The sequence below is a fragment of the Lathamus discolor genome, chromosome 6 (assembly GCF_037157495.1).
Source record: "Lathamus discolor isolate bLatDis1 chromosome 6, bLatDis1.hap1, whole genome shotgun sequence".
Classification (NCBI taxonomy): Eukaryota; Metazoa; Chordata; class Aves; order Psittaciformes; family Psittacidae; genus Lathamus; species Lathamus discolor.
Genome location: NC_088889.1, coordinates 63,729,531 through 63,755,234, shown reverse-complemented (window position 1 = coordinate 63,755,234; position 25,704 = coordinate 63,729,531). Strand labels below are relative to the sequence as shown.

The window sequence follows — 25,704 nt, the reverse complement described above, 5'->3', positions numbered from 1 at the left end:
ATTTCCATATCTACACACTGTGGTGATTCAGAACAGCTTTGTTATTATAGAAGCAAGAAGAGATCATTGCAATGCCTTTGTATTACAGAAGCATAATTTTAAAATCTACTTGAAATTAAATTATTGCTTTCAGAGACTGAAGATAGAATAGACTTTTAAGCTTCTACTTCAAAAAATACTAATTTTTATAAAAGAGAATATGTAATTCTCTCTATCATGTTGATAAAACTTCACATCCTCTGCAAAATACTTCATGGACCACACAGAGTTGCGACTCCTGAGAAATGACAGATGTTAGGAAAGTGTCATGTAGGACTTTCCATTGACTAAAGGCCATATGTGAAAATGTACAAAAAACTCATTTTGGGATTTGGGGATTTTTGCAAGCAGTGAGAACTATTTACACAAAATTGTACTGCAGAGACTGCTGATTTGTGAAACTGAGCATTTGTGTGCCGTTTGCATTTGTGCAAATGGAATCAATAGATGCATGAACATCTATCTGGTTGATACGTCTATAAAGCTCATACCCGTTACTTAGAAAAAATTAGTCTGAAAGTAAATTAGTAGCAGAGGCATTGTTTGCCCTTTCAGAGAGGATGAATCTTAGGGGATTGGATTACAGTTACAATAAAAACAAGAATACTTTGGCTCAGCTAAAGTTGACCCCAGGAATTCAGCTGATATTCTTTTTAAGTATAAAAGAAAGGACAAGAATATTTGTCTACAGAGAGAAACATCTTCCATGGGGCAGGGGGCTTATTGAGTTCAGCAAGTGTTTATGTGCTAGTTTAAGAAAGACCTGATAAATGTTCAGGTTATTTGGCTTAAAATACAAATAGTGTATCCTAAATGCATATATGTGAAGACTGTTGTCAATTCAAAATAATTAAGGATGAGAGAACATATGGAAATGAATTTTAAGTTTCATCAGGTGTGATCTGCAGCAGAGCAAACAGTACTAATTACAGGAGAGTTCGTCAGTATGGTTGATGGTACAAAAGTCTTGAAACAAGTATAAAAGTTACCAGAAGAGAGCATGCAAAAAAAAAAATAGGTTTTACATCTATTAGAACAGACAAACCCCAGAAAAATACAGCATCCCCTCTTGAAATTTAGTAGTGATTTTTTCCGCCAGAGAAATCTGTCAATACTTTGTGGTATTATGGTATGTTTCCATGTTTGTGTTTCAAATGTAATTTTGGGAAGCCATTCATTGTTAAAAAAAAGTCAACATTTTATGGATTTTGAACTACTTCCCAACAGTTTTTACTGACTTTGCAACACTACATACAAAGAGAGCTATTGGAAAAATATTTCCTACTATTGGAAAAATATTTGCTACTATTTAGCTACCAAGAGAGCTATTGGAAAAATTTTGAATAGCAACATTCATAATAAATTTTAATGCTGGGGTGAACTTTAGGTACAGTAGCAAACTTTGTAAAAATGAATTTAATACAACTAGATGTGGAAAGATAAATGAGGCCACATAGAGAGCAGTTGTGATGTATGTTCTTTATATAATGTTGCTTATATATCTTTGAGCTGGTTTTTGGCTGATGTTCCTGTTCATCTGCCCACCTTCCTCATCTTTGCTTTAAGAATCACGATAGGAAAATCCAAGTAATCTTGCTCTTCTATACTAGGTGACCCTTAAAGGTACCTTCCAACCCAAACCATTCTATGATTCTGTGGTTCAAAGACCCCAAATATCAGAATGCCGTTAGCAGCTGGATTAATGCATTAACTTTTTTACTGCTACACTTGATTAGCAACCAAACTCTTGGCTTGCTATGAATATAAACTCATTAATAAAAGAAAGCCAGACAGTTGTATGTCCTAGAGATTCAAAGGAGGATTCTCTGTCCTCTGGGACGGAAGTTCAACTGACAATCAGAACTTCAAGTCAAGCTGCTTCAAATGCTGCAGGCGCTGCCACTGACTGTTTTCTGAACTCCTTAGCAACATTTGCCAAAAAGAAATTTAATCTATGGTTGGAAAACTACTGTTTGATGAATTATTTCATTTAGCTCCACAATTGATGAAGGTTCTACATAACATTAAAAATTCTAGACATCCTTAGGTATCTTTGCTTCTTCCCAGAGCCCATAATGACAAAGACAGAAAAAAGTTTTTTTCACAGACTGAAGCCTGTTCTTCATGAATATTCAAAGACTGGCTTCATTCACAACAGGAAAACTTATCAGTCCAGCCACTTTTACTGATACAGGTCTGCTGATTCAGGTGTTTCATCACACTATCTTTCCTCTCAGTGGAAATCTGTGAACTATTTCCCTTTTTTGGAGTTTTCACCTTCAGTCTTCTGCTGCCTTAGCACTCTTTTGGAGACAGGCTTACTTGTTACCGTCATAGCATTGCGGATTATATAAGACAGATGAGTTATGGACACAGTCACCATTGCTTATTCAGTTCATTTTGTCTGTCTGCTGTTACACAGTCTGCATGTCCTGTAATGCTTAGGGAACCTGGTTACATACATCTGCTTCTAAAGAAGATGAACTTACTTTTGGCTGGAGTTAAAAACGCTTAAGAGATGAGGATTCTTACTGTATTTCTCTGTGCACAACAGAAAGAACTGTGTTGAGAGAACAGAAAGAACTAGCTTGAGCTTATGCTTCATTTGCAAGTTCAGGTCCAGGATGATGATTCTAGCATTTACATCCTTATTTGTAAGAACTAGCCTTTAAAGCTGAAGGAATCTCCAGGGTCCTGGATCTCAGCAGACAAAAGTTTCCTCCTGGCCTAACTCTCCTAGTTTCTCTCCGTTTCTTGTAAAATGCCTTTATCCTAAGACTACCTTCTTCTCCAGCAGTCCTGCAGGAACCTTCAATAGTCTTTCATTATATGATGGCCTTCTTCATCTTTGCCAAGCCCTGCAGCAGTCAAAAACTTCTTGTGCAAATGAGATGTACAAGAAGAGAATCCTTGCATTTTCTCCTATTCATTTTGCAAGGAGAAGGGAAAAGGAAAAGAAAGGCAATGTCAGGAGAAAAAGCTGGAGGAGAGTTCTGTGAGTTTTGGCTTTTGACCTTGTTTGCCACTACAGGTGAGACTGTGCAAAGAAATTTGTATTGTGGAAGGAGCTACACATACACATAAGCACACACCCTGATCCTATCTCTAATCCTTTGGCTGCAGCAAAAACAGCGTTTTACATCTCTATTAGGATGAGGCTGGGAAATCTGCTTAGGCTAACAATGCCAGTTCTTATCTTCTTAAGCAGATGCAAAAGTCAGTAACTTGCTGTGTTAGGATTTCATCAGCATAGCCTAAGCCTTCTATTAGTTCGGCATCTGAGTTCTATGAGGGAAAAGGTTTTCACAGAGAAGAAAATTTTGAGGAACTGTTGAAGGAATGTAATGAGACATTTTGTGAATTTTCATATGCAGAGCATCCCAAACCTAAGAGGAGAAAGCCAGAAATAGATATCACAACTAGAAAATAAGTATACTGCTCTTTAAGCAGTTATATTTAAAGTGTTATTAAATTGCAAGGAACTTGAAAGTTAAGAAGTGTGGTTAGTGTTTGTTTCAGTAGTAAAAAAAGGGATAATAGAAGGGCAGATGGAGGTTGGTGTTCCTGACCAAAACACTGGACTAAGGTAATAAGGCAATAATGTTGAGAGTATGCATGGATTTATCAAGACAATAAAGAAAAGACTGTAGAGAAATAATTCAGGTCTCAATAAGGGAAACATAAAATATATGGATCGAGGAGAAAAGTTACCTACGAGGAGTGTTCTAAGGGAAGAGGTATTACTTTCTTCTTAGTTTTTATGCTGTTTAACTTTTGAGAAATGAATGTCACAATCTGTTTGCAGTGTCTAAGTGTTACTGTTACACTATTACATGCTATCATATTATCTCTTTAATTAAATCTCCTTGTATCCATTATCATAGCCAGTATAATGAAAATCATGGATCAACAGAAGGGTTTTTGATACTTCTTCCACTTGTTTTGGTTCCTTGCTTTCAGCTGCTGAGTGCAAGAATACTGTGCAAGAATACTGTGACTACCCTGACTGTTAATGTAAATTTGATTGAGGTTTCATCTGATTTAGAAGTACAGTTTTCATGAAGAATGTTTTCATGAATACACAACAACCAATGTCAGCTAGATCTATGTGTCCTGGTAGCTATAAGATAAATGAGTCATAAAAAGCAAGTGACATAAACAAGCAGTGTGGTTTATTTGCTTCTTGATTGGACTATAAATAATATTTGAAGCATATGATTTCAGAGCTCTGTGGAGCCAATGATGTAAGAACTAACAGAAATATCACTGCTAGCCCTGAAAAATTGTGGTGATGTGTATATCACTGCCTGTTCCTAATGGCAGAGGATACCATTACCAGGCACAAGTTCATCATGGGCATAAACTTCAAGGTATTCTTGTTTAACATTGTGAATCAGCCTTTTCTTCTGGATTTCTGCCTTTAGAGGAGCTGTGTTTTGACTTTGTGTAGGCAGTTTCCTTGTAGTCGTTCACTTTCTTTGGTAGTCTGCTTGAATGCTTCCAGGCTCAGCTTTGTCTCAAATTCAGATGAAGCCAGAAAGTTGTCTAGAGTGTAAATCAGTTGTGTCATTGCATGATGTAGTGGGTGGGAGCAGATAAATTGCTACAGGTTTTTGCACCTTTGGGTGCAAAGTTTTCTATACTCTCTATGAATTTTTCCTCTAATGTGTAGCACATCAATGCAGTGAGAGTGAATGATAGACTAAGAAATCAGAGGGCTCTGAGATGACAATGCTAAACACTTGTTGGGATGTGGAAGAAAAGAGAAAGATAAAAAAGAAGAGGTGAAGACAGAAGAAAGCACTAGTCAGAGGAAGAATTTGAGGACATAGGGAACAGCCAGTTCAGGGCTTCAATTAAAATGATTAACTATATAACAGGTTTTTAATTCATTCTTTTCTAACAGTGTCAAGGGCAGGTTTTGGGTCACCCTTGCCTAGCAGAAAGGTAGTGATTGTAATTCACTGAAGACAAGGTGGGTACTATTTTTAACCACAATGCCAAACAGCCATAATATTTGAGGACAGTTGTTCTGCTTAGATTTCTTTGTTTAGTAAATTTGTCTAGATTTGTCAGATCTTTAGAAAAAACAAAGTGCTGTCTCAGTGGTTTTAAATTAATTTGTTCTTGCAACTGGGATGTAACAGTTCCTTTGCAGCAATTATTATTTTAGTACAAGTGTATATGAGATGCTACCTATCAATGAGTACTTAGGGAATCCTCAGTATGCAGATCACTGACCTGATAAACTGTAACAGCTCCATGGGAGTTGTTACGATCTGTCTCATCAATGAGTATTTAGGGACTCTTTAATACGTGGATTATTAGGACAGTGAAAATGTCTCCAGCCCGTTGTGTCAGTGCAGCTGTTCCACATGAGCCTTAAGATATTACACAGCCTTACAGAATGGTGTAGAAAAGTAGTTGATTAAGCTTACATATTAGCTATGATTTTACATTAAACAATTGGTGTTTTGTAACATTTTCCTAAAATACGAAATTTAGGCACTAATCCTCTTACTAGTCAAATTTTGAGATTGCATTTATAAAAATTTATATTTTCCAATTACACATTGTCCTGGGTTCAGCAGACTCCAGTCTCTTCGGGGGCGTGGGTTTTGGCTGAATGCAGCTGCAGCCCCTCGGGTCAGCAGTAGAAGTCTTTTTTTCTCCTTAGTAGGTAGTGCAGTGCTATGTTTTCATTTTTTGGCCTGGGAACAGTGTTGATAACGCCGATGTTTTTAGTTGCTGCTCAAATGTTTGGTCCCCTGGCCAGGGACTTTCTGAGCCTCATGCTCTGCCAGGGAGGAGGGGAAGCTGGGAGGAAGCAGAGACAGGACACCTGACCCAAGCTAGCCAAAGAGGTGTTCCATACCCACAGCACGTGGTGCCCGGGATGTAACTGGGAGTGACCCGGAAGGGCTAGTGGACTGCAGGGTTGGACGAGGTATCAGTCGGTGCTCGGCTGGAGGGAGTGGGGCGAGTTATTGGTCAGCTGGTGTTGAGGTGTTGTATTCTTTCCTCTTGTTATTTCCTTTATCATTATTATTGGTGGTAGCAGTAGTGATTTGTGTTATACCTTAGTTACTAAACTGTTCTTATTTCAACCCGTGGGAGTTGCATTCTTTTTGATTCTCCTCTCCATCCCTCCAGGATCAGGGGGAGGGCAAGAAGGGGGGGAGTGAGCGGATGAGCTTTGTGGGTGGGTTTAAACCACGGCACACATTCAGTGAACAAAAATTTCCCAGGTTGAATTCTGTGCTGATTTCCTTCCCTACATTTTTGTCAGCAGTTTAGGAAGTAAACAAAAAAAGTAACAGAATTTCTCCCATCTATCACAAGAATAGGCCAGGAATAAATTATCACATCAATAATCCAATTATTTTTTTTTTTTTATTAGTTTAGCAAAATTGCTACCAAACATGATCAGATCCATATATGAAGTTGGCTTCTTTATACTGATTTCAGAAGTATTGGAGATTTGGGTTAGATTTTGTCTTGACTTTTTCCCTTTTGTATTTTCTTCTATAAATGAAGAGAGATTACTGACTTCCTTAAAATAAGAAGCTGATCATATGGGCATAAGTAAAAATTGTGTTAGATAGAACTTTGTAACCTGATATTGAAATACAAAGTTTGAAGAATTTAAAGTAGTTGTATGATAAATTTATACAGGAAAATACTGATGCTAATCACAAAGTCTTGCTTTATCGTCTTGTGTGCATCTTCATCTAGTCAAATCACCAGTATTTATTTGAAGCATTCTTGTAGGCTGTGCTGATTAGTGTAGTTAAAAATAATTTTCCTTTTTCTGGAGCAGTGTTTCAGAAACTGTCCAAGATGCTGGAATACAGTAAAATATATATTACTGTAGGAATAGTTTGGCTTTTGTTCAACACAAATTCATTTTTGAATGCTGCACCAAGGAAATAAGTTACATACATCAGATAAGCTCCTGGCCAGGATGCGTTCCAGGTTTGTGTCAGTCACTGTTGTAAATTAAGCAGAAGTTTAGCTGCTTCAGTGTTTTAATGTGATGTTGCTAACTTTTACTACCATTTTCTATGCATAAGAAATATATATGGTAATGTAGATACCAAAGCTGCAAGTATGTAGTGAATACTAAAGGAGCTCCAAACTCCTTCATTTTTAAAGAGTTATTGCAGATTTTGCCTAGATTTTATTAGCAACCAAACTCTTGGCTTGCTATGAATATAAGGTCATTAACAAGGTAATATAAATAATTAAGGTAAGAAAATGCCTAGTACAGAACTTAAGGGGAAAAATTTTAAGTGGTGTTTACTTTCATGTTTACACTTTCATGTGTCTTTATAGCTAAAGGTATGTTGTATAGATGAAGCATGAAATTGCAGGTTTTGATGTCAGAATTTTAAACATGATTTTTCCATTTGTCAAAACCTAAAATAAAAATGCAGTTTTCAAGTACATGCCCTAAACCTGCTGAAAAGCTGTCTGATTTGTAGCGGTTCCTTTACTACTCTATATCTGTCACAGGGGAAAGTGTGGAAGCATGAGGAGTACATCTTCTTGCTCATACGGTCAGAAGAAACTCACCATAAACATCCTTAAGGAGTCTGTAAATCTTTCCCCAGTGTTCAAAACACATCTCAAGCTTAATGTTTTAAGTGAGCAAGAGAGAGAGAAAAATGATGTCTTATTAGACTACTTTTAAAACCAAAATCTAGTTATATCTCTTGCCGTTCTTTGTAGTCATCCAGAATAGTTAAGTCTATTTTCCAGTCAAATTTAACACCAAATTCATAGAATCATAGAATAGTTAGGGTTGGAAAGGACCTCAAGATCATCTAGTTCCAACCCCCCTGCCATAGGCAGGGACACCTCACACTGAACCATACCACCCAAGGCTTCATCCAACCTGGCCTTGAACACTGCCAGGGATGGAGCACTCACAACCTCCCTGGGCAACCCATTCCAGTGCCTCACCACCCTTACAGTAAAGAACTTCCTCCTTATATCCAGCCTAAACTTCCCCTGTTTAGGTTTTAACCCGTTACCCCTTGTCCTGTCACTATAGTCCCTGACAAAGAGTCCCTCCCTAGCATCCCTAGAGGCCCCCTTCAGGTACTGGAAGGCTGCAATGAGGTCACCATGCAGCCTTCTCTTCTCCAGTCTGAACAGCCCCAACTTCCTCAGACTGTCTTCATACAGGAGGTGCTCCAGTCCCCTGATCATCCTCGTGGCCCTCCTCTGGACTTGTTCCAACAGTTCCATGTCCTTTTTATGTTGAGGACACCAGAACTGCACACAATACTCCAGGTGAGGTCTCACAAGAGCAGAGTAGAGGGGCAGGATCACCTCCTTCGACCTGCTGGTCACACTCCTTTTGATGGAGCCCAGGATACGGTTGGCTTTCTGGGCTGCGAGCGCACACTGCCGGCTCATGTTCCTTTTCTCATCGACCAGCACCCCCAAGTCCTTCTCTGCAGGGCCGCTCTGAATCTCTTCTTTGCCCAATCTGTAGCTTTGCCTGGGATTGCTCCGACCCAGGTGTAGGACCTTGCGCTTGTCATGGTTGAACTTCATAAGGTTGGCATCAGCCCACCTTACAAGCGTGTCAAGGTCCCTCTGGATGGCATCCCTTCCCTCCAGCATATCAACCGGACCACACCGCTTGGTGTCATCGGCAAACTTGCTGAGGGCACACTCAATCTCACTGTCCATGTCAGCGATGAAGATTTTAAACAAGACCGGTCCCAACACTGATCCCTGAGGGACACCACTCGTTACTGGCCTCCAGCTGGATATTGAGCCATTGACCACAACTCTTTGTGTACGGCCAGCCAGCCAGTTCTTTATCCACCGAGTGGTCCATCCATCAAATTGGTATCTCTCCAATTTAGAGAGAAGGATGTCGTGTGGGACAGTGTCAAACGCTTCGCACTAGTCCAGGTAGATGACATAAACTGCTCTACCCTTGTCCATCAGTTCTGTAGCCCATCATAGAAGGCCACCAAATTGGTCAGGCAGGATTTCCCCTTAGTGAAGCCATGCTGGCTGTCACCAAGCACCTTGTTGTTTTTCATGTGCCTTAGCATGCCTTCCAGGAGAATGTGCTCCAAGATTTTGCCAGGCACAGAGGTGAGACTGACTGGTCTGTAATTTCCCAGGTCTTCCATTTCCCCCTTCTTGAAAATGGGGGTTATATTTCCCTTTTTCCAGTCGTCAGGAACTTCACCTGACTGCCATGATTTTTCAAATATGATGGCCAGTGGCTTAGCAACTTCATTTGCCATCTCCTTCAGGACCCGCGGATGGATTTCATCAGGTCCCATGGACTTGTGCACGTTCAGATTTTTAAGATGATCTCGAACCAGATCTCTCCTACAGTGGGCCCAAGGTCTTCATTCTCACAGTCCCTGCGTCTGCCTTCCAAGACTTGGGTGGTGCAGTCAGAGCCTTTGCCAGTGAAGACCGAGGCAAAGAAGTCATTCAGAACCTCAGCCTTCTCCAAATCTGTCATGAAAGGAAGACTTGGACGACTCAGTATGAGTTAACAGCACGCTTCGTTTATTGGGCTTCTACCTTCGGTTAATATAACAGTGAATATGCAAATACTAGGCACTTGATTGGTTCTGGCACAAATAAGGCATTGTGTAAGCTCTATGTTTTTGCAGCTACACCGTGCACCCCCCCACCATCCTCCTTCTCATGCACTTATCACTTAGTGGCCTTGGCTGTGATTGGTCATAGTATGTTGCTGTTTGCCGGTGTCCTTCATTTCCTCATTATCTGGCGTGGGAGGTTTGCACCATGTTCTACACAAATGTCTTGTTTCAGCTCGTTGATGGGAACGTGACCTTTTGACCTTTTTCGACAAGCCAATCCTCCACACAAATCCTGTGTAGCCGGTTCTCCCGAGAGCTTCCTCAGGGGGCCTATTTTGTCCCTAGTCCGTTTTTTGTTTGCTACGTACCTGTAGAATCCCTTCCTGTTATCCTTAACATCCCTGGCCAAGTTTAATTCTAACTGGGCCTTAGCCTTCCTAACCTGGTCCCTAGCTTCCCAGACAACATCCCTGTACTCTACCCAGGCTGCCTGTCCTTGCTTCCACTTTTTATAAGTCTCTTTTTTCCTTTGAATTTTCCTCAGCAGCTCCTTATCCATCCAAGGAGGTCTCCTGGCCCTCCTGCTGCACTTCCTTCTAGTTGGGATGCAGCACTCCTGAGCCTGCAGCAGGTGATCCTTGAATATCAACCAACAGTCTTGGGCCCCCCTGCCCTCCAGGGCTGTATCCCATGGAACCTCACTAAGCAGGTTCCTGAAGAGGCCAAAGTCTGCTCTTTTGAAGTCCAGGGCAGTGAGCTTGCTACACGCTCTTCTCACTGTCCTGGGGATCTCAAACTCGACCATCTCGTGATCGCTGTATCCAAAGCTGCCCTGGAGCACCACATTCTCAACGAGCCCTTCCCTCTTGGTGAGCACAAGGTCAAGCATGGCACCTCTCCTTGTCGGCTCCTCTATTACTTGCAGAAGGAAGTTGTCTTCCACACAATCAAGGAACCTCCTGGATTGCCTGTGCCGTGCAGTGCCATCGTTTCAACAGATGTCAGGGTGGTTGAAGTCCCCCATGAGAACAAGGGCCTGCGAAGAACAAGGGCCTGCAACTGCAGGTTTAGTTTTATAACTGGAAACAGTGCCTGGATTTGTGAGAGTTTTCCCCAGTTTGCTAATAAACAAATTTGAGTTTTACCCTTTCTGAACTCTGATTTGAAGAAACTGAAGATGTAGTTGTAGCGTTTTAAGCACTGAATGCTAATTTCTCCTTCTTAAACTGAGGCAAGCTGTGAAAAGCTTATTGGGAGAATCTGTCAGCAAAAGTTTGCACTTTTGCTATATGCTGAGGTTCTCAAGGTTTCTGAAATTATATTTTTTTTGCTTTAAAAATATTCCATTATATCTATTCCAAATACTCTTAGAAAAATAACATATCATGTATCTCTATGCCACATAAAAAAAAAAGATGGAAATTAATAACAGTAAAATATTAATTAAAAAAATTAACAAGTTCCTGTGACTGTTAGAATTATATTAAATTATCCCGTTAAGCAAATTATCATGATAAAAAATGAACAATGTGTATAAATTATAGAAAAATTCCAGATTCAGAATTTTTCCAGAGTCAGTTTACAATTAGAAGTTTTTGATAGACTGGGTATGTAAGTTAAAATTATGTAAGTTTGTGTTGTATCTCAGTGCCAGTTATAAAATATACTTAGGATAGCTGAGAAATATGGAGATGGCATCTCATTGTACCACTTTCAGGAGTGGTTGTTAATCTCTCTGTTCTCTACCCATGTCCTAAAGAAGCACTTAGTGAAAAAATTGTTGAGAAATTCTCTATGATGGCTTTCATGATCTGTTAAAAGACTGGTAAAAGAATAACTGTATGCTTATAACATGTATATTACATATATATGTACACACAGAGATTTATACATAGATAGATAGATAGATATGAAATACACTCTCAGATCCTTTTAAGAAAGTGGCAAAAAGTCTTATAAAATTTATTGTGGTATTGCAGAGGGAAAAGGTGAGGGATTATGGTTTGGGTTTTTTTCATTCTGCTTCCCTTTTGCCTCTCCATTTTCCTTCTAGACTGTTATTCTTATGACTTTTGGAATTGTCTCTAATTCCCACATCCCATTTTTCTATGCCTTCTCTCCTGTCCTCATGAGATTTTGGTTCTCAGCTTTTCACTTACATGAAAATACTTGGTAAAATTCAAATTAATATGTACAGCTGTATTGTCTGAAAAAAAAAAAATCCTTGCTTTAAGGAAAGTACAAAACTAAAGGTAAATTAATGAAATATGTTATAACCACAAATAAGTTCATTTTTAAACTCAGTTGAATATGTTCAATTCAATGGAATATATAACCTAGACTTTTTTTTTTTTTTAGTTTGCTATCTTTAAAAAAATATTTAAGAACTAGTTTAGTTTATTTTTAATTATTTCAGTTCACTAATTTGAGCCTCAGTTTCACTGTTCTATCAAACCCAAACATACAGATCCCACAAATATCAAAATACAGCCAAAACCTGTAAATTCAAAGTTTCAGAATTCATTCCATGAAATTTTATTTTTTGCAAAATAGGAAATAGCAGTTAAGAAAACAAGTTCATAAGTGGTATATAGATGTTAATAAATTATTTTAGATGTCAGCCATTAAAGCATACTGATTCTAGAAATGTGGCATGAAATGTGGCACAAAATGTTCTCTGTTTTCACTCTGATCATTTTATAATCAAAGTACAGATTAAAGCCACATGTATGAAGTCATTATTTGTAACAACACCAAAATCAACAAATGTTCCAGGATATACATGCAAGTTATTTTTGTCAATATTATGACGGCAGGCCCATCTTGGAGCCATCTGGCATTGGCTCCATCAGACACTAGGGAAGCTTCTGGCAGCTTCTCACAGAAGCCACCCGTGTAGCCTCCCCTGCCACCAAAACCCTGCCATGCAAATCCAATGCACAGTTTATTCTTAGGTTTTATTTTTAAACACTCATTCACATTTTCAGGGATTCTGGAGCTGAGAAAATTTGAAAGGACAGTGTAGCTCTGTTATGACTTTTGCATGGCATGCAGTGGGAACAGCATTTAAATGTGATACGATGACTAAGGGTAAAATCTGTCTAGATAACATTTGTCTAGGTTATCATAGAGTGAAATATGATAGATAACACACCTTGATGGATAAACTATTACAGGTACTTAATCTTTCTTTCTTCCCTTTGCCAAACACTGCAACAGAGCTTTTAAAAACACTGAGAGACATTTCTACTGAGAAATGAAAAACTGTTACACAGATTATGATCTAAGTGACAAATTTGTCATCCTCACACGGATACTTGATGTATGTGCCATTCTGTAAACAGCAAAACTATCATTTATGCAAATAAGGTGAAACAGCTTGTATGTGAGTTGGAGTTGCAGTTCAGAAGTCTTGGAGTCATTTGTGATTTTGTCTATGTGAAAGCCTTAACATTTAAAATTAAGTCCATATACAAACCTATTATTTGATCACTGTTCTTCACCACTGAATGTTGCTCTAGTAGAGCAAGATGACAGAATAGCTACATAATGTGTGTATTTCAAGATGCCTTCATTTCTGTTTATGTATGTACAAAAATATTTTTGTGTAATGTGTAATAAGGATTTTAATAAATGCTCGAAAATGGATTTCTTAGTATGCTCATTATGTTTCTGAGCCTGCTAATTCTTTAAGGAAATGAAGAAAAAATAATGAAATTATGTTACACAGGTACTTAATTTTTTTTATCTCCAATACTACTATGGTAATTAATGTCTGGTTTATGCAAACTAGACGATATCTCTTACTGGACACATTACTGTCAAGAAAATATTACTTGCCTTAATTATCAGTAATGAAGCAGGGATAAGCTGCTCACTTAGATATAATATATCTAATGACCTTTTCAGCTAAAGGTTATGATGAAAGGTATCAGTTTCACAAATTATGCCTCATTCATTTTCTGGCCTTTGTCTAGATTAATGTTTTGAGGATGAGTTTTAAAGTCAGACATAAATTGTGTTTGGTGTTTAAAATTGATTTAGTGTCTTGCTTTTAATATATCATTTTCTCTCTTATAAATTACACCAAGCCTCATTTTTATCTTCATGTTTTATTATGAAAGTCAATAGTTAAGTCTAGTCTTATTAACTATTGCTGTATATTTTAAGAATAGTAACTGGAAGAGGACAGCTTAAATAAGGATTTGAATATGAAGGCGTATAATGATTTTTTTAAAACTTATCTTCAGATATGTTTATTTTAAAAAACTTTTTGATCAAAGTTTTTCTTTCCTAATTCTTAACATATAAGGCTATTTAAAATGCATAATATTTTCTAACTGTTATTCTAGTTGATATCATTAGGACTGAAATGGGTAAAGTTAACCACTTTCTACTTTTTTTCCTTGATCTACAATATGATCAGCCGCAAAGTATCTGATTAATTGTATACCTGTGGCAGTTTTTATGTACAGTAAGTACAGGGAGTATTTCTCCATGTCCTTAATGACTTGGGTCCAAATGGACTTCCACTAGTGTGGTCTATTTGGTAAGCAGTTTGAGTTCACCACCTAGATGTGAGTCAGATTGGTTTTGGTTGATTCAGCAGTTATATCAAGAATTGATTCAGCAGTTATATCAAGAATGAATCTAATGTTCCGTTTACTCTGGAGGATGAAACAGTACAGTGATATTTATTGCATTTAAAAATTCCAATGTAGATCAGTTCTTTTTAGAAAATGAGTTCTATTTTCTTCTCTTGTGACTAGATTTGTAAGGCTTCAGTCATATTGTGGTGCTTGTACATCCAGCATACTTGGTTTCAGGCATTTGGATGTAATTCAGGAAAAAGTCCATAATAGAGGATCAGTTATATTTTTACTGATATATAAAAGGGAGATACAGCATGGTCATAAATCAGCTTGATGTGCCACCTATTTACCATTTAGAATAGTGGTTGATTTGCATTTAATAAGTATGTCCGTGGATCAGTTTAAGCAGTATCAACTTTCATCTGTTGAGCCAGCATTTTAGTTGGTTTTGGTATAGTCTGTTGAGCTCTTGTAAATAAACCCATGATAGGAGTTATGATGGATGTTCCTTAGGTCTCAGCTCAGGTTTGAAACCACTCTTAGTCTTCTGACACATACGTATGAGTGGAGGTGACAGAGTCTTTTAAAGACTTCAGATTTCTAATTCCCTTGACAGTGTTAAACTTCTAGCCTGTGTCTGTGTTGAACAGGGTGTTGAGACAACCACATTTTACCTTCTTCATTGTAAAATGCTCACACTGTCCTATTCTTAGCCTGCCTGTGTGTCCTCAATACCATCAGGGAATCAGAAAACACTGGCTTTTTTCAGAGCTCTCTTCACTGTGACTTGACAGTAATAAAACTATCCATAATACGGGCTCAGATCCACAGTGTGATTTTTAACAAAATAAACCCCACAGACCTTAGAGAGGAGGGAGGACAAAGCAAATTGGGTTTTAGAGAGCCTGGGAAATATTAAATCAGTTGTAGCAGGAATTAATCAGCTGATCCTGCTACTACTTGCCTCAGCAAAAAAAGAATAAGGGCCTGATACAGAAGGAAGCAGCCCTGTTCTGTCCACAAATGCATTTTTTAAGGTAGCTCATTCCCTACCTGGACTGTGTGCAATCTCCTGCTATTCAGTCAAGATTCCATTGCTCTTCAGTGTGGAGAAAATAAATATTCCCACATTTTATAGTGTTGCTTCCAGATGTTTTGACAAGCCGTTTGCAATCCTTTTCACAGGAAAGAGAGAATATGATGACTGCTCAGCCAAGGAATATGCTACTCTGTTTTCTTGTCATAATGATATAATTTAAGGTTGACTGCTTTTACAATTGGCTTGCTTTTTTATTTATTTATTTTTAAGTGGTCACTTGTGGTTTTTTACCATTTTAATAAGTCTCACTTTTCAAAATTATTAAGTCTAGTATGCAAGCAACAAACTGAATTACACTTTGAATTGTTTGATATACTGTTATATTAGATACAACCTGGATATAAGATATACTGAAAAACTTCTCTATTAGAAATACCACTCTTTGGACCATGACATTTCTTGAAATGAGGTTAAGAAATTAAACAGTAAGTGGACCTTAACAGTGTGATTATTAGGAAGACAGCAGCAATAAATACAAATTAAACATATTCTTTGTCAAACACTGTTTTATCATGTTAACAAACAAGACAGGAATTAAAGTATAGGTACAACAAATTTAAGTGTTATCAAGAATGTGTCAAAATGAGTTGACATTATTTGTAAGAACTAAAAAAGCACTTATATTTGAAATGAAAGCTAATTTTTAGAAAGCAGTAAATAGGGTGGGAAGAGGCTGGGATAAGAAAAAAAAACAGCAAGTGAAGTAAATTGAAAAATTCTTGGAGACACTGAATAAACTAAAATATTAGTGGTAACTTAATTATTAAGTAATTATATATTTAGTGTAAGAGTGTGAAAATATCAAGTACATAAAATCCTTTGAAACAATAACTAAGTAAAATGTAGCACTTCTAATAATATAGTTAAGCCATTTCTCGTGGCTTCTTTCCACTGCTTCACTGACATCTACTTCAGTCAACTATTGTTCAACTTCTTGCATCAGCTGCTGTTTTTACTCTTTCTCATCATTTCTTATACTGTATCACTGCCAAAATGAACAAAAAGATAATTATTAATTCAGTAATCATAACTTAAGGTGGGTGGCATGACCATTCACTGGTCAGGGAGTAAATTTCCTGTATGTTTGTGAATCTAAATTACTCGTGTAATCTCTCTCCCAGTTTCTACGGAGGATTCATTTAATAGTTCTTTGGGGTTTTTTTCTTTCTAATACCTGTAATATAAATAAATATTTTTCATTTTATGTTCTCAGCTCCTGGTACCAAGGTATTGGTAGAATATAGCGTTATTATTACCATGGCAGGGGGGTTGGAACTAGATGATCTTAAGGTCCTTTCCAACCCTAACTATTCTGTGATTAGATGATTCTGTTAATTGGCTTGACCAGTGCTTGAAAAGATGCATGAAGATATTCTTATCCCTGCTGCAAATTAAAGCCAAATTAATCAATCGCCATTTGGATTTACAGACCAATGTCCATTAAGCTGGTCTCTGAATCACTCCCTGAAAAATCCCTGCAAAACATTTTCCATTTAAGTTTTAGTTATCAGAGCAACAAATCTTTTACTCCTGATCAGTCCTGCATTCTTCATGCAATAATATATCTCTTATTCATAATGCCTCTAATTAAAACCAGTCAAAATCCATAGAGATAGCGAGAGGGTATTCACACTGCAATCTTTCCTCCAGCGTGAATTGCAGAAAACTCGTACTGCTGTACCTGTAAGTCTTATGTGGAAATGGTTCTTGGACCTTTGATGATGATGAACCGCATGGAAATTTAGCTGCTACTTTTGCTCTGCCTTGTTTCAGTTCTGGTTCACATGCCAGCTACAAAAGACAATTGCAGACCAGAGAACCCCTGAAAACCTTCACTGTATTAAAAACCTGAAGGAACCTCTGCTGCTGTTATAGTTCAATGGGGTGACTGTTTTATCCACTCCAGCTCCAGCACAGTGGATGGAATGCAGGTTAAATAGCCAACACCAATAACTAAATTAGGTAGTCTCAACAAAACCTGACCTTAAAGTAGAAGTCACAATGATTCACTCTCAGCTTGCCTCAATCTATCCATTCTGGCACCCAGAATTAACCACAGAACTCCTGCTGATGTTAAAGTAAATTTAAATTTAAATCTAGATTAATCCCAGATTTAATCCCATGCTCAAAATGTTGCACGTTACATACATTCTGCTTTTATAATACCAACCTGAGTCCTATGTCTATAATCTTACACCAGAAAAAAATTGTTTGCAAGATTAGTGGACTGTTTAGTAGTCCATCGAGCTGCATTAGTAAAAAATGCAGACTTTTGCTGTTGAATAATAACTTTCTAAGGCATTGTTTTGTCTTTTTTGTGCACAGAAAAAATGGAGAAGTAATAGTAACAGTATGCACCCCAAAGAAGAAACATGAAAATAAATTATCATGTCAGAAAGGAACATTTGTAATAATGAGATTGAACTTGTGGGTGTATTTTAGCCTCTATAATATTACTTTGAAACACTTGAAATGTGATTACATAGTGACAAAAATAATGGCTGTATTAAATGATTGCTCTATGAACCAGAGCTGCAGTAATAGGTTATGTTTACATGTGTATTAATAGCATAGAGACACGTGGAAAACAAAAGTCATAAAATTTTGAAAATCACCTCAGTATTACTAGATTTAATATAATATGGAAGTCCTTAGTCAATGCAGTTCAACAAATGCACATACAGTTCTGATTTTCTGCAGTTTTGTGGTTTCTGATACTAGGATGCTAGTATGTTTTCAAGCCTGTCTTCTGAATATTTAAAACATTACTACAGCACTAATTAAAATATACCCAAAGGTGTTTGTTTAGATGTTCTCCAAAGTATAAAGAAAATTAGATAGTGAAACTCTGTACCTTTTTAATTCCATGATTACTTCATAGTAGTAAGATAGTAATGTTTTTGAATATTGCATTTCATTAGGTACCTTTTTGGATTTTAACCATTTTTTTTTTACTGTAAGGCACTATCTTGCATACTCAGGTCATTAGGTAACTTATATATGGTAGTAAAATTTCCACTGTTCTTGTTAATCATGTCTTTTTCATATTTAGTGATAATGTCACGTAAATTTGATCTGTAATCACAGGGAAGCAATAAATGCTTATATTTATCCTGAACCAGTAAGCCAAAAGGCAAAAAACCCAAACTAACCTCTGCCACCTTTGACTCTCCATGCCATGTTCTGAAGGATTGGGTTGGAAAAGAAGTTATATACATGTCAGCAGAAGTTGCCTTCACTGAAGAATGCACAGCTATATCACAGAATGGTAGTCCAACCTGTCTGTGCAGGCAGGGTCACCTAGAGCAAATTACAGAATCATAGAATAGTTAGGGTGGGAAAGGACCTTAAGATCATCCAGTTCCAACTGCCCTGCATGGGCAGGAAATTATAAAGAGTTACAAAGAATTGTGTCCAGATGACTCTTGAGTATCTTCAGGGAAGAAGACTTCACAGCCTCCATGCAACCTATTCCAATTCTCAACCAGAAGTTCTTCCTCATATTCAGGTGGAACTTCCTGTTTTCATTTATGTGGCTTGTCCTATTCCCTGACACCACTGAGAAGAGTCTGGTCCCATTCTTTTCAGATACTTACACACATTGATCAGATTCTCCCTGAGCCTTCTCTTCTCTAGGCTGAGCAGGCCCAGTTTGTTCAGCCTTTCTTCATATGGGAGATGCTTCAGACCCTTTATCATTCTGGTAGCCCTTTGCTGGACTTGATCCAGGAGTTCCATATCTCTCTTGTACTGGGAATCCCAGAACTGGACACAGTATTCCAGGGAGGCTTCACCAGGGCTGAGTAGAGAGGGAGGATAACCTTTCTTGACGCTAGTTTAGCCATTTGCCACAGATAGTGAATCTTTGTCAGAAAACTGGTCTTTCCACTTATCCAACTGGATGCTTTCTATTTCATCAATAAATTGAGGTTTCAAGCGTTCTGCCGGGATGTTTGTCCTTCTTGGGATATGACTCTTTCTGTCTAGTGCCAATTAATTTAATCCATGAGGTGGCAAATGAACCAAATTGTTTCAGTAATTTCTACCTAGTTTTTCAAGCTGAGGAAAGATTGAGTTGGGTTTTTTAACTTGTTGTAATAGAAGAGACAAGAAAATACACATAAGGTTTCCAGAGTTCAAAGGAAGAGCAGGCATGATGAAAGACCTCATATCCTAGATCAGCATTCTTTATGGAAGAGTCCGTTGAATCAAATGTGGCATTGTTTGTAGCAATAAAATGATCTTTCCCTGAAGATACTGCCATTCTGTATAGACATACAGCTGAGACAGAGATACAGTACAAATGTAGAGACACAAAATATTCGTGAGACAAATTTTTTTCCAGAGTTAATTTTTGCAGAGCTGAGGACTAAACCAGGAATTTTTTAGGCCATGTCTAATTTCTTCATAGAAAAAAAAATGTCTCTACTTCCTACACCACTCTTGTATACTTAAAGTTCCCCGAAAGCTGTTGAAATAGTGCAAGAGCCAAAAAAAATATGTATTTAGACTGAACTATTAAGCCATGATTTCGTAAATCTAAATCTGTCTCTACAAGGAAATATATGGGGAAGTCTCATGGGAAAGTGTACTAGGCGGTAAAGGGGCTCAAGATAGTTGGTTAGCATTCAAGGACCGCTTCTTCCAAGCTCAGGATCGGAGCGTCCCAATGAGTAGGAAATCAAGTAAGGGATCTAGGAGACCGGCGTGGTTAAACAAGGAGCTGCTGGGCAAACTCAAGTGGAAAAGGAGAATCTATGGATTATGTAAGGAGGGGCTGGCCGCTTGGGAGGAATATAGGACAGTTGTTAGAGGATGTAGGGAGGCAATTAGGACAGCTAAGGCCTCCTTGGAACTCAATCTTGCTAGTCGGGTTAAAGACAAAAGAAAGGGCTTCTTCAAATACATAGCAAATAAAACTAACACAAGAGGCAATATAGGCCCACTGCTGAACGAAGTGGGTGCCCTGGAGACAGAGGATATAAAGAAGGCAGAGGTGCTGAATGCCTTCTTTGCCTCTGTCTTTACTCCTGCAGACTCTCCCCGAGGGCCCAGGATTTCTATAGCCCCAGGAGTCAGGACAAAGGAGGAGTTTGCTTTGGTAGATGAGGATTGGGTTAGGGATCAGCTATGCAAACTGGACATCTGTAAATCGATGGGTCCGGATGGAATGCACCCACGGGTGCTGAGGGAGCTGGCGGAGGTCATTGCTAGGCCACTTTCCATCATCTTTGGTAAGTCGTGGGAAACGGGCGAGGTGCCTGAGGATTGGCGGATGGCAAAGGTCACACCAGTCTATAAGAAGGGCAAGAAGGAGGACCCGGGTAATTATAGACCGGTCAGCCTTACCTCCATCCCTGGAAAGGTGATGGAACAACTTATTCTTGACTCCATCACTAGGCATATCAAGGATGAGGGGGTCATTAAGAACAGCCAACATGGTTTTATGAGGGGGAAGTCATGTATGACCAACCTTATAGCCTTCTATGAGGAAGTGACTAGGTGGAGGGATGATGGTAGAGCGGTAGATGTAGTTTTTCTTGATTTCAGTAAGGCATTTGATACTGTCTCCCACAGCATCCTCATAGATAAGCTAAAGAAGTGTGGGCTTGACGATCAAGTAGTGAGGTGGATCGAGAACTGGTTGAAAGGAAGAAGGCAGAGAGTTGTGGTCAATGGCGCAGAATCTAGCTGGAGGTCTGTGACTAGTGGAGTTCCTCAGGGGTCGGTGCTGGGACCGGTGCTGTTTAATATTTTCATCAATGACCTGGATGAGGGAACTGAGTGCACCATCAGCAAGTTTGCTGATGACACAAAACTGGGAGGAGTGGCTGACACACCAGAAGGCTGTGCTGCCATTCAGCGAGACCTGGACAGGCTGGAGAGTTGGGCGGGGAGAAACTTGATGAAATTTAACAAGGGCAAGTGTAGAGTCTTGCATCTGGGGAAGAACAACCCCATGTACCAGTACAGGTTGGGGGTTGACCTGCTGGAAAGTAGCGAAGGGGAAAGGGACCTGGGGGTCCTGGTGGATAGGAGGATGACCATGAGCCAGCAATGTGCTCTTGTGGCCAAGAAGGCAAATGGCATCTTAGGGTGCATTAGAAAGGGAGTGGTTAGTAGGTCAAGAGAGGTTCTCCTCCCCCTCTACTCAGCCTTGGTGAGGCCGCATCTGGAATATTGCGCCCAGTTCTGGGCCCCTCTGTTCAAGAAGGACAGGGAATTGCTTGAAGGAGTCCAGCACAGAGCCACAAAGATGATTAAGGGAGTGGAACATCTCCCTTATGAGGAGAGGCTGAGGGAGCTGGGTCTCTTTAGCTTGGAGAAGAGGAGACTGAGGGGTGACCTCATCAATGTTTACAAATATGTAAAGGGTAGGTGTCAGGATGATGGAGCTAGGCTTTTTTCAGTGATATCCAGTGATAGGACAAGGGGCAATGGGTGTAAACTGGAGCATAGGAAGTTCCACGTTAACATCAGGAAGAACTTCTTTACTGTAAGAGTGACAGAGCACTGGAACAGGTTGCCCAGGGGGGTTGTGGAGTCTCCTACACTGGAGATATTCAAGGCCCGCCTGGACAAGTTCCTGTGTGATGTACTGTAGGTTACCCTGCTCTTGCAGGGGGGTTGGACTAGATGATCTTTTTAGGTCCCTTCCAACCCTTGGGATTCTGTGATTCCTTGGCAGGACTTATCCTTTAGAACTAGCATGTAAACATTTCAGGTTGGCCTTAATTAAAACTGTATTTACACAAGCTACAAAATGATTCTGTTTAATTGTTTTTTTTCCTTATGTATTCTATAAAAAAAAAGTGGAGAGTTATCTGTTGAAATGTTTAGTTAATTAAAAAAATCCCAAATACATTTTTCCCCTCCAGTATTACACTGCACTAGTTGCAGCCTAAAATGAAAGTAGGTGTGCTTCACTGGTGCCGTATCAATGATACCTTTATGACTACATGTACTTAAAAATATAAGTTAGAAAGCATATTGGTTAAATATTTTAAGTAAGTTTTATAATATCATTTGAGCAATGTCAAATACAATTTTTATTTTAAACGATTTTGTTGGAATTTAGTCTTTTAAAATATTAATAACAGCTTACAGCAGGTAGGCTATAAAATAACATTGTATGCTGTCTATTTAGTTTCTGGTTGAAAAAGCACAGCAGTACTTTAGTTCATTACCTTTGAAAAAAAACAGTAACAAGATAATACAGCTGCCTCTGATTAAGATGTAAATTCTTTCTAATTAGAATGTAAATTCTTACATTTAAATGAAGACATCAATTGTCAGGATGCCATATGATATCTTATTCCACCTTGCCTGAATGAAGCTCTCACTGTTCATCTATGGCACTAAAATAGTTTTGCAATCCCTTTGTTCTCTGATTCTTGTAATATTCTCTCTTCATGTTCCCTTTACACATTGCTTTTGTTTGTTTTCCCCCTGCATCTGATATTGTTGTGTCTTGGGATTTTGCAGAAATTTGGAATGAAAATTGAGTTCAGTCAGTGCCAGTATTTGCCTGTGCCTCAATTACTTCTGCTGAATTTTCCTCAATGCAAATCAGGCAGGTTGCGTAAAGTGATGCATGTATTTGAAATAATTAATTTTCCGTAAAATGATGGATCAAGTCCAATCAACCTTCATGAAATCTAAATAAAAGAATAGAGAATTAGAAATTAATTAACATTTTGTGTTGCTAATACTTTATTGTGCAGTCTAAACTATAAATAATAAGTTATATTTTTAAGCATAACTTTTTATATGAACTGTTGATTATAACCTTTGACATAATTATCTTGTTAAAATGTATCAGTATAAGTATATTAACCTAAACGTAATGTCATGGAAGGCATTGTAAATTAATAATGTTTTAAAGTAGAAAATTATTGGATAAAAAGAGTTTAAGAATTGACCCATTCATTAGTTTTGCATGCAGAAGTCTTCTGCAGACTTAAAGTAGTATGTGTCTACCAGTTGATTTTAAAGTGTTTCAGTTTTTTATTAAAGCAGGCCATAATACTAAATCTTGTTTTTGGAAGCCTGGCTTTAATCAAATACCTGTGTAGGAAAAGCTTACATTCTTACAAACACATGCCTGCGGTTGATACTCCAAATCAGTCTTATTTTCCCCATTTATAAGCTGTATTAATTTTTAGTATGTGTTTCATGGCAGTAAGATTCTCCACATATCAGACTTCGTCATAGGTAGTGACACTGTTTTGGATAAAATGACACTGGTCTTAATATAAATGGCAAAAGATCCTTTGACCTAACATAATTACATAGGTATGTGTTGTATAAATATTATTCATAATGCCTTTATATATAGAAAGCTATAATTATGACCAAATTGCTAGTAGTAATAACAGTTTATATGATGATTGCAGTTCAATTGGTATGCCTGTATCACAGATTTACTTAAAATATTCAACCTAAAGCTCAGGAAAAGTTGAGTATGGTTTTAAAAAGTTTAGACTCATTCTCATAACAGTAGTCAACACTAGTTTTGGCATTATTTATAGTTTAACAGTGTTTGCCATAGAGTGATTATATTTCAGTGTGTGTGTGTGTGTATATTCTTGAATGCTTAGGATGCTATATTAATATTTATATTATTCCAAACAGAAGATGGAAAAGTGTCACGTTTCATAATGTGGATAATAATTCTCTTAGTGAGTGAAGAGGAAATAACTCCAGTCAGTTTGCCCTAGATATTGAAAGTGCTAGAAAGTGAGATACTTTCATCCAGTTAGACTAACATCCAAGAAACGGGATTATAGGTAACACACTAATAAAAATAGATCTATGTACTCAGGCATTTTCATATGTAAAATGAGCTGAAAGCCTATAGATACTGAGAAGATTCTAGCCTTTGAGGGGATTTGTTAGAGAAATAGCAAATAGCATCATTTACAACAGTTTTCCTTCTGTTGCTTTTTTTCCTCAGAATATCATGTGGTGTCACACATTTATAAATCTTTTTCACCTTTGCTTTTTTAATATTAAAGTTTGGTTGTTTGTTGTGAAGTTTTTTTAATAAGAGGAGCAGACAGTAAAAACCAGGTCCAGTAAACAATCAAATAATTAATTTTCAGATTTTCTTTAACCACTTGATTTGTACCAAACCTCCCCTAACACTTTTAGTTTGGAACACGCAATAAGGTGATGGTATACTTCCTTTTCTGCAACACAGTGATTTGCCCTGTGTCTTTTCCTCCTTGAATTTATATTTGGTGCCTTTATTGTCTTTTACTTCATTCTGTATTTCACTCAGATATGCCTTTTCTCTAGGAAAAAAAAAAAAATACACACACAGCCAAAAATAATTGCCTCTAATTCGCAGTTCATTCTGTTCATCAGACTGACCAATTTGACAACTTCTCCTTCACAATAGCCATTATAAATCCCATCTCTGGAGTTTTGTTTGCAGTCAAAGTCTCTATTAGTTCTGCTTCTGTGAAAGGAATCCCAGAATCTCTTGTTTCCTGATTCTACTGCCATGTCAACAGGACTGTTCAACCTGTGAGCTGAAGAAGTTTGTGGAAGTAATCTTATTTATATCCTGCCATTAACTAATTTATTTTTCACCTTCGGTAAGTTCTAGAATTAATCTACCTTTTGTGGCTAGCCTATAGTCTCTATTTTTATATTCTGATATGTTAAATATTCTGATGAATCAAATTTCAGCTGCAATTACAGTCTTCACTGGATACCCCAATGGGATGTGTCAGCAGAGAAGGTGAGTTTCATTCTGAATCACACCAGGCTCATATCTCTCACTCTCTAATAGTGTCATTCACAAACATATCTTTCATCGATTATTGTCCTGCCTTGCTTTGGACATTTCCTCTTTGTGTGATATTTTTAATACTGTTAACATACTGAGAGTGTTGCTCTGTAACAGTAGCTGCTTGGCTAAGGGCCCCCTTGCCAAGGGAAGGTCTCTCTCTTTTCCCTCCCTTTTTTTTTTATTAGTTTTTAGTGTACTGCATTAGTAGGGCCATCTTGAGGGGTCTGTTCCAAAGGCATAAATATCTTTTACATGACTCAGCATCAGCAAGGTCAGCTTCTTCAGATTTTAATACTGCCTATATTAAACCTCGATGTATTGCTACAAAAGTTGTTTCCATTTTAAATCAAATAGGGGTTTTTTGGCCTTCTGATTAAATTGTTAAAAGAACTGTGTGGAACAGAAGTGTCACTGCAATCAGTTTTTAGAAAACAAGCTAAACTTCGGGTGGGATATCAGTCTATCTACAGATAATTTCCTAGGTTCAAGGAGATTGTTCTGAATTTTGAAATATTTAAATACTCCACAAAACAGTTTTACTTATCTTCACCAAGTAAGTATGAGGCAAACTGCCAGAGTTTATTGTAC

The 25,704-nt window shown here is 37.9% G+C and overlaps 1 protein-coding gene across 10 annotated transcripts in view; it reads left to right on the top strand.

Annotated features, from left to right (window-relative positions):
* ELP4 (elongator acetyltransferase complex subunit 4) overlaps positions 1-25,704 on the top strand; it is a 147,448-nt gene that overhangs the window by 80,994 nt on the left and 40,750 nt on the right. For 4 of the 10 annotated variants that reach the window (XR_010613555.1, XM_065683263.1, XM_065683265.1 and 1 more), the window contains exon 10: positions 25,014-25,065. The exons of 3 other annotated variants lie outside the window; for them this stretch is intronic. Coding sequence is in view for 5 of the 7 variants with exons in the window: in XM_065683263.1 (XP_065539335.1) it covers positions 25,014-25,065 (52 nt within the window). In the remaining 2 variants the exon portion in view is untranslated. Of the gene's footprint in view, positions 1-24,744; positions 24,920-25,013; positions 25,066-25,704 lie in introns of those variants that run through there. 3 more of the 10 variants (XR_010613557.1, XM_065683269.1, XM_065683272.1) reach the window with 3 other exon arrangements.